The sequence below is a fragment of the Anopheles arabiensis genome, chromosome 2, assembly GCF_016920715.1.
Source record: "Anopheles arabiensis isolate DONGOLA chromosome 2, AaraD3, whole genome shotgun sequence".
NCBI lineage: Eukaryota > Metazoa > Arthropoda > Insecta > Diptera > Culicidae > Anopheles > Anopheles arabiensis.
Genome location: NC_053517.1, coordinates 21,771,051 through 21,787,582, shown reverse-complemented (window position 1 = coordinate 21,787,582; position 16,532 = coordinate 21,771,051). Strand labels below are relative to the sequence as shown.

The 16,532-nt window shown below is 47.1% G+C and overlaps 2 protein-coding genes across 8 annotated transcripts in view; both read left to right on the top strand.

The window, feature by feature from the left end:
- LOC120894929 (uncharacterized transmembrane protein DDB_G0289901) overlaps positions 1-8,964 on the top strand; it is a 137,449-nt gene extending 128,485 nt beyond the window's left edge. For 6 of the 7 annotated variants that reach the window (XM_040297828.1, XM_040297827.1, XM_040297826.1 and 3 more), the window contains exon 7: positions 3,752-8,964. In XM_040297828.1, the coding sequence (XP_040153762.1) occupies positions 3,752-5,656 (1,905 nt within the window). In that variant the 3' untranslated portion in view covers positions 5,657-8,964. Of the gene's footprint in view, positions 1-3,550; positions 3,629-3,751 lie in introns of those variants that run through there. The other variant, XM_040297829.1, reaches the window with a different exon arrangement.
- A 5,011-nt stretch (positions 8,965-13,975) lies between these two features.
- Positions 13,976-14,964, top strand: LOC120895033 (apolipoprotein D-like). Its single transcript, XM_040298022.1, has 3 exons — positions 13,976-14,377; positions 14,477-14,702; positions 14,795-14,964. The coding sequence occupies exons 1-3, from the start codon at positions 14,026-14,028 to the stop codon at positions 14,847-14,849; spliced, it is 633 nt and encodes a 210-aa protein (XP_040153956.1). The 5' UTR covers positions 13,976-14,025; the 3' UTR covers positions 14,850-14,964.
- The last annotated feature ends 1,568 nt before the right edge of the window (positions 14,965-16,532 follow it).

The window sequence follows — 16,532 nt, the reverse complement described above, 5'->3', positions numbered from 1 at the left end:
AGCCCTTGCCTTCTCTCTATCTCTCTGCACCGGTGGAACACCGTTCACACGCCCCCACACCACTACCCTGTCCACTCGGTTCAGGCGGACAATATTTAGTTTCATCCGAAACCTTAACCTCGATCCGGCGCAGCTTTCCTTGCGGTCACTGGCCACTGATCGACGCACAGCTTTTTTTTTTTGTTTTCGCTCGTACGCGTTAGACCGTAAAGCAATATGGTGTGTGGTGTGCGAGCGCTGGCGAGGATGTTGCTCCTTTCCCGTTGTGTGATGATCGGTGGGAGAAAGATGAAATCTTGTCAGGGAGCTGTCCCTACCTATCTGCAAAACAACACCCCCTGCACTCTCAGCGAGGAGGAGGAGGAGGAGGAGGAGGCGCATTTAATATCAACAAAGCAGGCGCGCAACATAAGCAGCAACCACAACACAACACCTCGGCCGTTTGGTGTGTGTGTGTGTGTTTTCTTGTATCTTTCTTGTTCTTTTCTTTTTTTTCTAGTGAGAGCCCCTCCCTTTCACCCCTTTCACTACTGCCTCTTATGATGAACGACCGCGCTCGGCTCGGCGATTCCTCTTCAGCGGTAAGAATTCGACCTCTCCTTCGGACTCACGCACCGACCGCAGCATTCGAACAAGGGACAAGCTTTCCCGGGGGCGAGCGCGCGCGTCCGAGCTATTTGGGTGGCATTATTACGTGTTGCGTCCCTCCCCTCCGATTCTTCGTCCACACACAGCAAAAGGGACCACACACAACGTTTGGGACAGCATGTGCCCCTTGACGCTCCTGCTTGTGGTCGACGGTGGCGCTGAGGCGGATAGAGGATAGAGTGTGTATTCGTTGGCCACCTAAAATGGCCATCTGCTTAACGGCGCAAGCGATTGCTGCAAATCTAGCTTCAAGCTAACACGCACGCACCACTCTTCTCAACATTTCGCTGAAGAGATGTAGAAAACATTACAACACAACAGACGCGCCTCGAACAGCGACCGCGCTCGCTTCCCTATTATTATTATTTGTACAGTGGTAATGTCCGATACGCCTGTTTGTTTGCTGTCCAAACATACACAACACAGTCTGGTGGTGTCTTCGCACTGAAGAGACACACGTGTGATGTGTGTTAGCTGATCGTGGATGATCATGTTTTGCCTGCTACGCGCGTATGCCTTCCTCCTTTTTTTTCTTATTGTAATCATTTCCATTCTTTTGGCGTGAAGAGTGCCTCTCGAGTGCCAAGTACCGCTGTTGTTGTTGGTGTACCGTGTAGAGATACACTTATCATAATGCTTTCCAAACGCTCCGCGATTCAATGCCACTATCTTTGGCTCGTCTTCCAAAAACAAAACAGAACAAAACGTGCTCGACCCTTTTTTTGGTTGTTGATGGAGAGACTCACGGGGGTCTCAACAATAATGCGCACGGGAGGGATTACTGCTTTTTTTCTATCCCTTTGGGACATAGCGAAATCAGTGGCATCGTGTGTTCGTTTACGGCGCATAATGATATCCGGAAATGGGGTGCGAACAATCAACCTGCCCATTCATTCCATTCCACCGAGCGAGCAGTACGAGCAACGTGCGGCCATTTGTGTAGCAGCAGCAGCAGCAGATCCTTCTTAATATGTACATACACTTTAGCTGTACCGAGGTGTGGCACATACACTTTACACTTTTGCTGTATGCCATTTTCTAGCAAACACACGCGCCGATAGTACGCCAAAGAGCAGCGGAGTGGAAAAAGGTGCATAAAAATATATAGAGATGTACCATTTCTGCATTTCTATTCGTTTTCTAAGGGGTGTTTTTCTGCCATCAAACTGTCCTTTACAGGGTTTTCTAGGCGTTCTCATAGGTGTGAGACACTCTATTGATGAACTGAATGGGAATTTGACTCTATAGCACCCTTGTGGGCAAATCCCAATATGAATTTCCGAGGCGCCTGTCCTATAAAGGTGCCATAGAGTCCAATTTCCATCGTATAAAGTTCACTTCCAATAGGAAAGAGTCAAGGAAGTGTCCCACAAATATGATGCGAACCCCTGTACTGCTTTCTTCTGCTGCTGCAGTGCTTCTTGTGCACATACGTGTACGTAAATTGCAAATGTAATGCCAGAATCGTGAGCACACCACTCTGCACACCGGGGAAAAGGAAACGTACGGGACGGATAGATACATCACGGTTTGGTGGATTTTTAAGAATAGTTTCCCAATCACCACTACAGCAGTAGCAGTAGCAGTAGGGAAACACAAGTGCATGCATAAGCAAACAAGCATGAGGGGAAGCAAGGCGCAACACACAACACAAGAGCAAACGTGACGAGTTTACAATTGTGTGTGCCCCTCCTTCCTGGTAGCCAGCAAAGGTCCTGCCAGCTCACGACTGTCCCTCTCTCCTTTTGTGTAAGACACTTTGCAAACGTCACTGCCACACAAACCCCCCCTCAAGCCAAGTGTGTGTGTGTGTGCATGTGTGGTATCTTGGGAAATATAAAGCAGGAAAGATAGAGAGCGTTCGAGCGAGAATGGTTGCCATTATTCTAACTGTTAAGGCAAAAAAAAACCTAGATCCTGCCTGCAACACACACACACAGGACCATATTCTGGCAAACACTTACCCCAGCGAGAAGGACCGGAAGTGTGGAGCGGCTGCTGCAAAATCCACCCTTGTGTGTTTTGTGGCACGGGCTTCAGAATGGACGGTAAATTCAGTTACACTTTCTTCGCTCGCTCTCGAGCTGTTTGAGCCTCGTGTCCACTTCGAACGACGACGACGACGACAGCCAGTGCACAATGGAATGGCGCTGGGAAAATGCGCTGCGGACCTTCGTGGTGTGTCATGTGCAATCCTTTTCCACGCTCAAAAAAATCCTCCCGAACCCCGTGGGGAATATTTACCCAAAATGCCCAGCTTTTCCAGCGTTGACTTTTCGTCCTGTTTTGGGTTAACAAACATTAGAAACTGTCCCCAAAAGGGTTAGTGTGTGTGTGTGTGTGTGTGTGTGTGGTTGGAATGTCACACACCGTACGCGCGGCTCCAATCGATTTCACTCTGCAAACGATTATCTTTCTTAGTTGGCGCTGGCTGGCACACACTGCGAACGATCGCAGTAACGTTTGCTTCAGTAACAATGCACTTCACAATAATATGGTGTGTGTGTGTGTGTGTGTGTGTGTGTGTGTGTGTGTGTGTGTGTGTGTGTGTATGTGGAAGGGGGAAAACTGAATTGATACACCATTAAGCAGGCGAAGCAACGAACAAGTTTGTCAAGCACTTTGCCATACCACCGGACAAACGCATTCCGCATCGGATAACAATTCGGCTTTTTTGTACCATATGAAATCGAAAAAAGAAACCCGCAAATGGAACACTCTTAAAACCACCATTGTGTGTGCGTGTGAAAATGCACAGGGCCCCGCTAAGTGTGAACCATTTCATGCCCTCTGAAGGGCCCTCTGCACACACACACACACACACACATCGTCTGCGTTCGACAGCAGAGCCCAACCCAGGGGAAGAAGGGTTTGTGTGATTGTAAGGATTCTTGTGTGATTTTATCGCGGTGCAGCAGCAACAACAATGAGTGCCTGTGAGGAGAGGTGGTTCGCTTTTGTTTGGAAGTGTGAAACGCGTGTGAGTGCGCTGCGCATCTTGAGCGGACCTCTTCATTTTTCTTTCAATCTCAATTTGTGTGTTTTTTAAGCACATTACTTAGCATTAATTCTTGTCTCTCTCTTTCTCTCTCTCCCTTGACAGCTGCACGCGAAGCAGATCCACTATCCGAGCGGATATCCGATGCCACGGTCGCCACCATTGTTCATCTGCTCGTCGCCCGGCCCCGATCCGTACCGGTCGCACGATAACGTGTACGAGGAGCTGGAGCATGGGCCGGGCCGGGACACGGACTCGGAGCCGCCGATCCAGTCGGACGACGACTTTGCCGAGGACGAGCTCAGCTTGCCGGGCGACCGGTCCTTCCACAAGTCGCCGTCGGACGGTGGCACCACGGTCGCTACCATCTACCACGACCGGAGCAACGGGGGCGGCAGCAGCAACAGTGCGGTCACGACCGCTTCCGCCTCGACCATGCCCGTTACGGACGGCGGCGGCGTTGGCGGGTGTTGTGCTGCGGGTGTAGAGGGGAGTGTTGGTGGACCACCAGCACCAGCAACGGCGGCGGGTTCGGGCCCATCGTCCGCCTACCTGGAGCGGAACCGCACCGAGCGCAACTCGCTCCTGTCGTCCTCGTCCTCGTCCGGGAATGACAATACACATCCGCTGGCACACCCCCACCACCACCACCACCACCGGGGCGGAACGGCGGCAGTGCCACCGTCTTCGTCCGCCGGCGGCCTCAACGGAGCTGGCAATAGCAACAACAACAATAACAATAATGGAAGCAGCGGTGGTGGCAACAGCAGCGGCAGCAGCAGCGCGAGCAACAGCAACCGCAACTCCAACTCCAGCACGGATTGTGGGAACAACAACAACAGCAACAATAATAATAATAACAATAATAGTAACAGCAGCGGCAGTTCCAGCCTGCCCAACGGAACCGGTGGCACCACGCACTGCAATGGTGTTGGTGGTGTGTTGGGATTGTTCCGGTCGCGCAAGCATCATCCGGCGGCGACGCTGGGCAGCTCCGGACGGAGGCAGGCGGCGCCGGCATTCAACAGCTGCTCGCTGGACGGGGGACCGCTCGGGGAGCCGGTCGTACTGCCGCCAATGTACGACGATCGGGGCATGATGACGTTACCGCCGCCCGCCTACGCCCATACGCTCACGACGACGACGGGGACCGGGGGTCACCATCATCACCAGCCGCTGCACCATCATCCGCACCATCATCACCTGAACAGTGTCAATAACAACTCGCTCGGCAATCAGCACAACCATCGGTCAAACTACTACAGCACGATCGACGACGATGGTGGCGGGCCAGCGTCAGAACCGCTCGATCCGGTCGAGCGGCGGAATCGCATCAACGCGCAGCTGTCCGCGTCGGCCGGCGGCGTCTCCACCATCTTCCGCAATGGGCACCGGACGCCGGGAACTACTGTAGGCGCACCGATCGGTGGGTATGGCAGTGGCCGTTCGCGAACGAATCCACGCCGGCACGGCCGAAATGGTAACAGCGGGAGCCAACAGCAGCAACCGCTGGCCGTGATATCGGCACCGTCGCAGGACCCGTCGCAGTACATCTACCACGAGCCCGTCTTCCACGAGGGCCTCATCTACGATGGGTGCCTGTCGCACACGTACAGCGATCGGAGCGGGGGCAGCGGCAGCACCGGCACCGGCAGTACCGGCGGCGGCGTTGCCTACCACCATCCCTACATTCTGCCCCAGTTTACCACCTTCCGGAATGGTGGTGGCGGTGGTGGTGTTGGTGGAAGTGTAGCGGGAGTACCACCTTCATCGCATCCGGCCGGTACCAACGGTGGTCATTCGATCTACTCGCGCGATTCCAGCTTCGGGTCGGACTCGGGCTACAGTCAGCACACGCAAACGTCCAACCGGAGTGTGGCCGGTTGGAGCCATCGGCGGCCGGCTGGCGGACAGTCGGGGACCGGCACCGTCGCCAACCCGAAGGTAGCGGCGACAGCAACCGAGCAGCAGCAGCAGCCACCGCAATCAACGATGGTGGTCGATTCTTGAGAGAAAGCTACCGTATTACCCGGACGACCGTTCATATCCAGTATTGTATACGGCAAGATACTGCTCTGAGGTGTGCGGACAAGTCAAACTTGGCTAAAACACGGCGGGGAGCGCCTGTACACATGCACACACAAATAGAAACAGAGGCAGAGGCGTTGGTTCTGAGTGTCTGAGTAGAACCGATGGAGGGGGTGGTCGAAGCGGATGTGTTGCTAGAGCAGTAGTAGACAGAAAAGGACAAGAAGAAAAAAACCAAGAATGTGATTTTAATTTTAGTATCAATCTCTCTTAATGCCGCCCTCTTTATTGGACGGTGTTTTGTAGTGGTAGTAGTAGTGGTAGTTGTAGCAGTAGCAGTAGTAGTCAGGAGAAGAATTAATAGCTTGTAAAGAAGGAGAGGTTAGTGAGTGATAGACGCTTCGTTTGTGTACAGTTTTCAATGAGCAAACAGGCTCTGCCCGGCCTGTTCAGAGAGAGAGAGAGAGAGACAGAGTGTGCATGGGAGCCCGGGAAAAGAAGACAACCTGGAATAGTGTGAGGAAGACCCGATGTCCGGATGCTGTCCTGTCAAAGTTACTAGATATTTGTAATTTATGCTCCTTCCAGAGCAGGATGCAATAATTGTGTACAGATACGGGAAATACTTATGTGCGTGAGTGTCGTTTGTGTGAGTGAGTGCGGACGTGTATGTGTGTGCGGTAGGTACTTAAAAATGGCAGTCAAAATGAGAGCTTTTCTTACACATAATCGTATCTTATAAACAGAAGAAACACACACACACACACAAATGTCCTCGCTCGCATTAGACGCTCACACCGCGCACACAAGTGAACCCCACTTTTTGTGTGAGAAAGAGAGAGAGAGCACAGTCCACGTATCCTAACTGAGAGAGAGAGAGAAAAAGCAGGCCGATGGCGAGAAGATAAAAGGCAGCATTTAGTAGCAGTAGTAGTAGCAGCAGCAGCGAAGTGACTAGGGAAAGGAAGGAGTTTTTGTTTGTGTGGTTGTTGCTGCACATACACCACGTGTCATGTACATATACGTCTTACTACACACTCCCTCCTTCCCTCCCTTTTCAGACAAAACCCTCCTAGTCTTAGAAAACGCGGCAGCCAGCGTGGGAATGTAAAGCAATTCCCACGTGTATTGAGAACATTTTGTTTCGCGTTTTTAATGTCTGACGATCACATGGTCAGATCAGATCAGATTGTAAAGCACGGGGGCAGTAGGGCAGAGAATTAGGCAGAACATTCGGTGTTCGGTTTCGGTGAGTTTACTCTTGTGGTTGTAATTTGTACGTAATTACGCAAAATGGCGCCCGGTGCCCCAGGGTGGTTGTCCCCTCCTTCCCCCTCCCCCGCGTCCGTTGTTGTTGTTGTGGGCCGATAGATCCTTACCGATCGGAAGCGGGATCGATCTGCTGCTCCATGCTGCGTCTGTTTCTTCTCACTTAAGCGTGTGTTTTTTATGCAATTTTAGCATTTTTTTCTGTTAAAAGCAGCTTTGCTTTGCGGGTTGCATACTTTCAGGCGCTTACACTGCGATGATGATCGTACATTCGCTTGCATTTCTGTTTTTTTTTCGTGCTGGTACTCGTGTGCTACACTACATTTCTGTATCATCATTACGTTGGATTACGTGGTTGGACTTGGACTTTATTTTTTGTATTTGTTTCCATCTGGTGTTTAGGACTGATGGAAACCCCATCGCTTGCGTTTTGTCAAGTAGTTACCCCCCTGTTTTCACTGCGCAATTCCAATTTGCAGCCGCTGTGTTGGTTGCGTGACAAAGAAGCTCCTCCTTGAATGGAGATGGTCACAGCGAAATAATGATGCATTGGGTTGTTTTTTTTTTTGTTTACACGTACACCTCTTTCTAATTGCTGCCAGCATGATGATGATGGCGTACTTGATGACGGGTTTTGTGTTTTAAGCCACGCCTTTTAACCATTTTCTGGAGATGCTTGCCTGTATCCCAACATTTTCAGTTCAATGTGTGGATTTTAAAATGGATTTTGTGTGTTTTTTTTTTAACTATGCAGAATTTGAGTGGAAAGTAAGAAGAAACGCAGAAATGGACAACTCTACCCTACAACTGCGACGCGGGATCGCGGGTAAATTGTAAAATGGCGCCGACACATAATGAAACTATGATAGAATAAAACCCTGTGTAAATACTCTTGTACAGTGCGGCTAGAACGTAATAATGAAATAAAAAATAAAAACAAAAGTCAACAAGAATACAAGCTAAACACTGAATGAATGAAGACAAAAGCAAACTCCTGCAACCGTTTCTGTGTATGTGTGTATTTTGTTTAATTGTTCGCTCTGTTCGATTGGACCGATTTGGAAATTCTTTGTTTCTCTTGCGCTTGTTTCCTTTTCAATCGGTAATGGAAATATTTGTATTGTTTTCGTTCAAGTTTTTCACTTTTTATTGTTTTTTTTTCCTTTGTTCTTTTTGTTTAGTTCTGCTTTCCATTCCCTGAAGAAGAGTTTTTTTTTCTTTCGAGAACCAGGAACCTCCTAACTGTTTTTTTTTTTTAATCAACCAACTCTCTGTACCTGTTCCTATCGTCACACACTTCCCTCTACCACTAAGATGAGCAGGAAGGAATTAGCGAAAGCATAGTAAGTGAAAAAAAACATAACAAGACTAAAGGAAACGACCTTTCTTTCCTCTCCGACCTTAGCTCTCCCTTCCCCCTGTTCTTCCCTCAGTAGAAATTACACCGTGTAGTGTTGTCACGAAATCGTCGTGATTGAGTGTTTTGCGAAACAGTGAACAAAAATCACTACAACCTAGCAAGCGAACAGATGAAGCAAACACAATATGGTTAAATAGAATGTGTACATGAAATTACTGACAGCAAACCACTCACAGCAAGACAACACAGGGAATACAACATATGTGTGTAGAAGAAGCCGGTGAGCAGAGTGGGTAAAACTGAAACTGGTAAAGTAGTGGAAATTCAACAACGGTGGAAAAGAACTGTGCAACACACAAGCAAAGAGAAAGATTACCATATCATTTTAGCATGTAGCAAAAGGGAAGTTAAACAGGGGAAGGAAGAAAACAAAACACGAGAAAAACGAAGAGTTTCCTGATTCGAAAGCAATCCTAATGCCAAACAAAAAGAGGTAATAACGTAACAAAACAACATAGAGCGAAAGACATAAAGAAAAAAAAAGAGAGAGAGAGAGAGAGAGAGAGAGAGAGAGTGAGAGAGAGAGGTAGGAATTATATCAAAACCAAATGAACTGAAACAGAGAGAGAAAGAGAGAAAATAAACGATTGAAAGATAAGCATAAAGGAACAGCAGGTCGATTACGTGTACATAGTGAGGTGTAAAAGTGAAACAAAAAAACCATAAAGCAAAAGTGAAACAATCGAACGCTAATCATTCGGAGAAGGGCGATAGTTTTCTTCAAATATTGCAAACTCTCTAAAGAAGAGAGGCTCGCTAATCGCAAACAAAATACCACAACAAAAACCACTACCCACAACTACTACAAGCCAGCCCTATCAATCTTTTCGCTCGCGTCCCTCTCTTTCTATCATCGATCTGTTTTTTTCCCCCTGAAAACCAAACAAACTCCTCCCATTAAAAGAAAAAAAAACTAACAAAGACATCTTACAATGGAAAAAAGCATAAAGCGAAAAAGTAAAGTAAAGTAAGTAAAAAAAAACGGTCGTGAAAAACAAACAAAAACCCTATCAGTGTAGAAAAAACAGAAACAAACAACAAACGAACAAACGAACAAACTCTAGTGGAAAACAATTAATAAAATTGATAAAATGCAAATGAAATAACATAAAACGAATAGCTCGTTTGTGTGTATTTATTTTCTTTTAATTATTCATCAACATGAAAGAAATGTAGCATTGTATTTGTAGTTTTTGTAACTATATCAACAAGACCGTTCGTTTCCATAACCGGCTTTTAAATGATGTAGTTTTTCTTTGTTTTGTTCCAACGAAACATAAAGAACGAAAGCTCATTATAATGAAACATGAACAATTGCACAGTCCACACTCATGGTACCCATTATAATATTATTTTCCATGTGAGTAAGCATTTTCCGGCATGACGAGCAAACAAATTCTTAATATTATTTAATATTTCGTTATTGAAAAAAGTTTTATGGGAAAGCTATAGTTACAAAGCTTCACTCAAAGCGTGTTCGAAAGTATTTAAATCTAACAAAAATATGCAACAGCTGCATTTCACACTACTGTGAAAACTTTTCATCCACACACCATACAAACCAAAAAAACCAGTGAAAGCATGCAAAAGAAAAGTAAAAATAAAGTCGAACAAAATCCCCACAAAACGAAAGACAATAAATAATTAAATCGATTTCGTTGTACATTAACGTTTCGGGCAAAGTGCAGAGGACAAACAGGGTAGCTCGGAAAATATTGAGTGGGTTACCCAGGGCAACCGGGTACGCGCACCATGCACAGCAGCGTACGTAAGCCTCCTGCAGGAACAAAGAGAGTACACAGAGCACATGAGGGTAAGTGGGCGCCCCATTAATATTGATCCGATTTAACTTCCATTTAGCGGCAGGAGGTGCTGCGGAGGCGAGTTGCCAAAATTCCGCCGAAAAGGAAAACCAGTGCCAGTGTGCTAGGTGAGGTGGAAGGAATTAATAGGCTTGTGAAAGGGTGAGATAGCAGTACAGGAGGATGGATGGTGGTGGTGGTGGTATTATCAATTCAATAAAAACGATGGATGCCGGACAATTAATGAGGATGCAGCAGCTCGTGGAAGGGCTGCGGGTGTTGAGGGATGAAAAAAGGGTCACAGTTACTGATTCAAGGAAAAAGGATTCACGCACACACACACAAACACGCATCAATAATGTTTTATATTGATCGCGCAGTGTGATTTCAGTTGCACCTTTCTGTGCATGTTGATGATAAATATTATTGGTGCTAGTTTATCGCACTACGCGTTGTTTGCGTAGTGAATGTAGGTTTTACCCTACACTGGCCTAATGATTTGTGCTAATCGTTTTCGTTTTATTAACTCTTGTTCGCCGAAAAATCGTTAAACACAAGCAAACCACCTGCTGCGCCCTGCTTGTGTTGCATACCTTTAGGCGTAATGCGTGTAACACTAGCCGGTGCGCGGTAGCTCATTTGACCACATTATTTTACTTTAAAATTTAAATTTTCGAAACAGTATGTTTTCAAATGTATGAAAAATAAATGTACATTTATATGAAAATTAGAAATTTGAGCAAATTGAGTACCTAAAATAATTATTTGCAATAAGTATTTAGTGTTTTTAAAAAAATCGCTGCATTCGAACTTAGTAATGCAAATTCTTGTATGGCCCTAGGAAGTTTTCCCAAGGAACATCCCAAACATGCTAAACGAGAATCGGCAAAACTTTAGGCCTCAAAGTGTGCTCTACTTTGATACACAAACATGGTTCAAGAGGCTGTATTGGATACAAGCAAGGGTAGAAGCACTAAGAAGAAGCGCACTACATTCACGCATACATCCATGCACCCAAATATAACGCCAAATAACGTCGCGCCGTGAAGCATGAAACCAAAATCGATGATATTCAATGAGAAGAAATTCGACAAGAAATAGTTTCCCGTCTTGTGAACAATTTTGCATTTTAAGGAATGTCAGGGCAGGAATGTCATACAGAATGACAGTTGGGTACATACATTTAGGCGTGAAGTATTTCACCCTGTTTATTTTGGCTAATTTTTCACACCTTTCCGGTCTTGAAATTGTCTCGGTATGTCTAGGCGCACGGTTACAGCAGCTGGTGCGATATACAAGATGGGTTCATTACACAACCCGTAAGGCCTCAGTATCTGTTATCTGGTATGAGTTCGGTATAAGTTAAGGATCGGTATGGATCGAGGATAAGTCTCTGACCCAGAGCTATACTCTGCGGCCTTGGCCTGCCTTATGAGTGTCCGATGCCGCTCACGGTCTCGCACAGTCCGTTATCCCGGCCGTAATGGCGAACGCCTCCACGCCACCTCAGTTTGAGCCTACCACGCTTCCTCTGTCCTTGTGGACGGCCTAAAAAGACTTTACGGGCTGGGTCGTCCGTTTCCATGCGTACAACATGACCAGCTCACCGGGACCTGGCGAGCTTGATACGCTGCACGACAGTGAGGTCGCCGTATATCTCGTATAGCTCGTCATTATAACGGCTCCTCCATTTTCCTTCCACACAAACGGGGCCAAGTATCCTTCTGAGCATCTTCCTCTCGAACGCGGCTAAGAAGGTTTCGTCAGATTTCGACAGTGTCCATGTCTCAGAGGCGTATGTGAGTACCGGTACTATATAGGCACTATATAGTCCCAGCTTCGTTCATCGCGACAGGTTCTTTGAGGTGAACTGATTTTTCAGGCTGTAAAATGACCGGTTGGCAACCAGCATCCTTGCGCGCAACTCAGCTACCATGCTATTGTAGCTGCTGACCCTTGACCCAAGATAGGTGAATTCTGGGACGACTTCAAAAGTGCGTTCACCTATCTGTACGTCACGCCTACGTAGGTTTGGACTATTTATTGGTAGGTCCGCTGATGTTGCCACCATCAGTTTGGTCTTTGCCTCGTTTATCTGCCATCCGAGGTTCTCTGCCGCCTGCTCGATCCCTTGGTAGGCTTCTGCTACATAGGAGAGCCGCAGACCAATGATTTTTATATCATTAGCGTATGCCAGGATCTGGGTTGACTTATAGAAAATGGTTCCCGTAGTCTCCACCCTCGAGTCGCGGATAGGCCTCTCTAGCGCGAGGTTGAGAGCTATTTAACTAGTTTGTGTAAATTCGAGTTCTACAGACCATTTGTTTGGCATCCGCATTTGGGCGAAACGATTCAATTTCTGTTTGAAAATATGCCATAGTCGGCAAAACTTAAAGTACAATACAACGTTGATCTACACGTTGCTATACACATCATCTATTTCAAGTGCAACCAGTTGATCTTGCACAATTTCCGCATCAATTACCATTATTCATAATCCTCGACGTGAAATGATTCACTATTGCTCATGGTATCTTCGAATAACCTTTTTTTCAGAATAGCGAAACACAAAAAGCACCATAATTTAATCATTCAGATCGCACAATTTTGCGCATGTGCATACAGCTTTACAACTTGTCGTTCAATTATGCTAGATAAGGTTTCCTGTCCAATGCAAGTTTATCAGTTCCTGCCAGCTGCATTGGGATGCAAAGGAAATAGCAATCATTTGCGGCGAAGATAACAGTATATCACAGCACCAATTACTCATACATTCCAGAACAATAATCGTAAAACCATGCAAACGAATAAGCTAAACCCTCAACAGTGAGAACACCCACAGTTATAGCGGTAGCAGTTATAGCGGTAAAAGCGCCTGTTATAGAGCAAGAAAGCCTGTTAGGCTTTTCCCATAACTCTGATCAAAAGCCACACCTGGGTAGATACTTTTTACAATGCCTTAAACCCGGCGTCAAATGCAAAATCCGACGATATTGATATCAAATCGAGGGGATTGCTCATTGTCTAACAAACTGCACTTTGGCTGACCATGCATGCCGCCTCCATTTGCAGGTGATTGAACCTCCGAAATTCTCAGTCGCAATTCCATCGCCGGTAACAATAAATCGCATCGAACTAGGTTAAGCACGTGCCCATGATCAGAAATCGATTTCGCAAAGCAACGAAATTCCCCCGACCCAATGCACCACCATCCCCAAAGGTGACTGGTGTTTATTGCCTGCACACGCTCTGATAGGAACCTGATCCAAAGGTTATGATAGCAACAATAACAGCAGACATTCTGAAAGTCCCATACCATACGTACGCACCACACTAGACGCATAAACAGTGAGCAACTACTGCTGCCACTGGCGGGCCAGGTAAGAAGACAACACACACATGACGGCCCCAAAACGCCGGCAGTTTCTCCGATACCGGAAAATCTGATTTACAACAACCGATATAGGTAGGTGGCCGTGGTACGACATGCAGAACTTTCTAGAAGGATTCTCCCGCACATCAGATAGCTGACCGCAAAAACAGCAATCCGAAATCGATTGGAAGCTCACTATCTAAACTGCCGCGACTGGCGCGAACTGCAACGCGTGTTTCTTATCTTGCTTTTCTAATTGCAGATTTACGATAGGACGCCCTGTTTTATCAAGATCGAGTAACCTGGGCCGGTAGTCGAGTGGACCCAAATGTTTTTGGTTTTTTTGGAGGGTGGGAACTGTGAGGACCCATGCGATAACCAAGTTGTGCGGAAGTTCGTATAAAAGTGCTGTACTGGAGGAAGGCAAGTATCACAAACTACCGTACCTTACCGTAGCAGAGAAGACGACCACCTCCATACAGCCACAATGAACTCCATCCAACTGCTCGCAGCAGCGTTCGTGCTCGGCCTGGTCGGACTGACCAGCGGCCAGCTCGTCTCGCCCGGCATCTGCCAGAACTTTCCGGTGCACGTGAACTTCGATGTGCCGCGCTACCTTGGCCTGTGGTACGAGATTCGCCGCTACGAGCAGGTGTTCCAGCGTGGTGGTGAGTGCGTTACCGCCGAGTACTCGCTGAACGACGATGGCAGCGTGCGCGTCTTCAACTCGATGCTGGTGCCGCCCGGTCAGGTCCGCCAGTCCGATGTGGGCCGTGCCGTGGTTGCCTTCCCCGATGAGTCGCCGCTGGAGGCCAAGCTGAACGTTACCTTCGATGCGAGTAAGTACACCATCGGGGTAGTTACAGAACTCCCTTAAGAGCTACGGTAGATATTAATTCTTCGCTTTCGATCGCACCCAATCCCAAACTCTACTCCAGCTGCCACCGACATCTCCGCCAACTACTGGGTGCTGGGTACGGACTACGACAGCTACGCCGTCGTGTGGGGCTGCTTCGGAGTGGGCACGACGCTGCGTGCCGAAAGTGCCTGGATCCTGTCCCGCACGCCCACGCTGACGCCGCAGGCTGAGGCCGAGGTTCAGCGCTACGTCGACCTGTACCTGAGCGAGGATGACCTTCGTCCGACCGTCCAGAACTTGGACTTGTAAGTAATCTTGCCAAGCGCTCAGCACCACTGTATATCAGCAACCACCAGTTGTCTTATGCACTACCTTCGCTCTCTATCTTGTTACACAGCTGCTGCACGATCGATCCCGAAGTTACCGCTTACCCGCAGTGCCCAACACAGTAAGAAGGGCATTTGGATGGTTGAGCAAAAACAACAGAATTTATTCCATGAATAAGAATCCCATGTTTTAATGCCGGAAGACAATAAAATGTAATCTTTAGATGAAGTAAAATTTAAAGCATGAGTTTTAATCGGGGGCTAATTTTCGAAGCATTGGGAAGTGCTTTTAACTGTGATTTTATGTGATTTTAATAATATGTTGATTAAAGATTAAGCAACTCTAGCCTATTGTCCCTAAGGTCTAAGGTCTAAGGCCTCTTGCACCAAGGTCTTCAGCTACTGCTGAGATCCAAAAGACTTCAAGATTGCTCGAAATGTAACATATGCCGCACAGTGACTTGGTGATCCTGTATGGACCCGAGCCTTTGGGCTATGCAAGCAAGGTGAAAGCAAACACTCTGGGCGTATTTGAGCAACGCATCCACCGGACCATCTTTGGCGGTGTGTTCAGGCATGATGTGTGGAGGCGAAGGATGAACGATGGGCATGCTATAAGTTAATCATCCTATCCTATGCTATAAGCATCCTGTAAGCTATAAGCTAAGTTATACGGCCTACTGACGGTGGCGAAAGCCGGCGGAATACAATGGTTGGTGCCTGTTATGATAGTGATGGACAATGACAGCGACTTCCAGCTCCAGAGGAGCACTGCAAGTTTGTTGGCTGGATCTGGTAATGAAAGGAGAAAGAAAGAGAGAGAGATAAACCTATCGAAGCCTAAAAAGTTTCATAGGACCTAATGTGCAGCTGGCAAAGATCAGGGCGGTCTGGTACAGTCGTCAACTCGTACGATTTACCAACATGTCCGTCGTGGGATCAAGCCCCGAATAGACCGTGCCGACAACAGTTGTTTTGCCAAAAAAGAAGAAGAAGAACAAGAAGAGCTGATAAAGACTATAAATAGAACTGATATGAGGATTTTGATGCACCTCTTACAGTCTAGGATCAGTTACAGAAGCTGTGTACCGTTCCAGAAATTGATCAGAAATATACTCTAGCCGTAAATGTAAATCCTCACATCTATACGAACTCACGAAACTGATAACGAACCATTCTGAGTTCAGCAACAGATACAGAGAGCCAAGCTGGGTCCAGTAATTCATACAGAACCAGTCTTGGAACAGATTGCAAACACATTTTCAATCAAGAAACTGTTCGGGAACTAGTAAAGAACTGGATATAAGCTAGCGTTGAATTAAGAAATCATAATTGTTTATGCCGAATTGTTGAATAGGAAGAATTAATATGACAATGAGAATGACAATGATGAAATACGAAAACATGTGTTTGCACAAAATCACTGAAAGCTACTTCAAAAAATTTCCAATAGTTTCTCCATCAATCACCGTTCAGTTCGGAATAAGTCTCACCCAGTTCCGTGGCGAGTTGATCAGATGCTGCCAAGGTTAATGGGAGTCGTCCTTGCCACACGAACGCCTCAAAACGGCTGCTCTGCTTCCTCACCTACACATACATTGCATAATCGCATCAGCCCAACCTTTTTCCCATGCTCACCCCCAGCCAGCGGTCACGAAATGCGCGATTAGGCCGAGAGACAGCAAGACAGCAGGCAACCCGGCATAATACCGCACTCAATTGGCAAACTCACTTACGCGAAAGTATGCAAAGGGCGATAAGAGCGATCAATTCACACAAAACAAACGCGCGCGGAAACGACAAGTGGTT

Bases quoted from the DNA above. Each gene is read 5' to 3' on its own strand.
- LOC120895033 (XM_040298022.1), top strand. From the start codon at position 14,026: ATGAACTCCATCCAACTGCTCGCAGCAGCGTTCGTGCTCGGCCTGGTC. The intron at 14,378-14,476 runs GTAAGTACACCA...ACTCTACTCCAG, and splicing joins GAACGTTACCTTCGATGCGA to CTGCCACCGACATCTCCGCC. The intron at 14,703-14,794 runs GTAAGTAATCTT...CTTGTTACACAG, and splicing joins ACCGTCCAGAACTTGGACTT to CTGCTGCACGATCGATCCCG.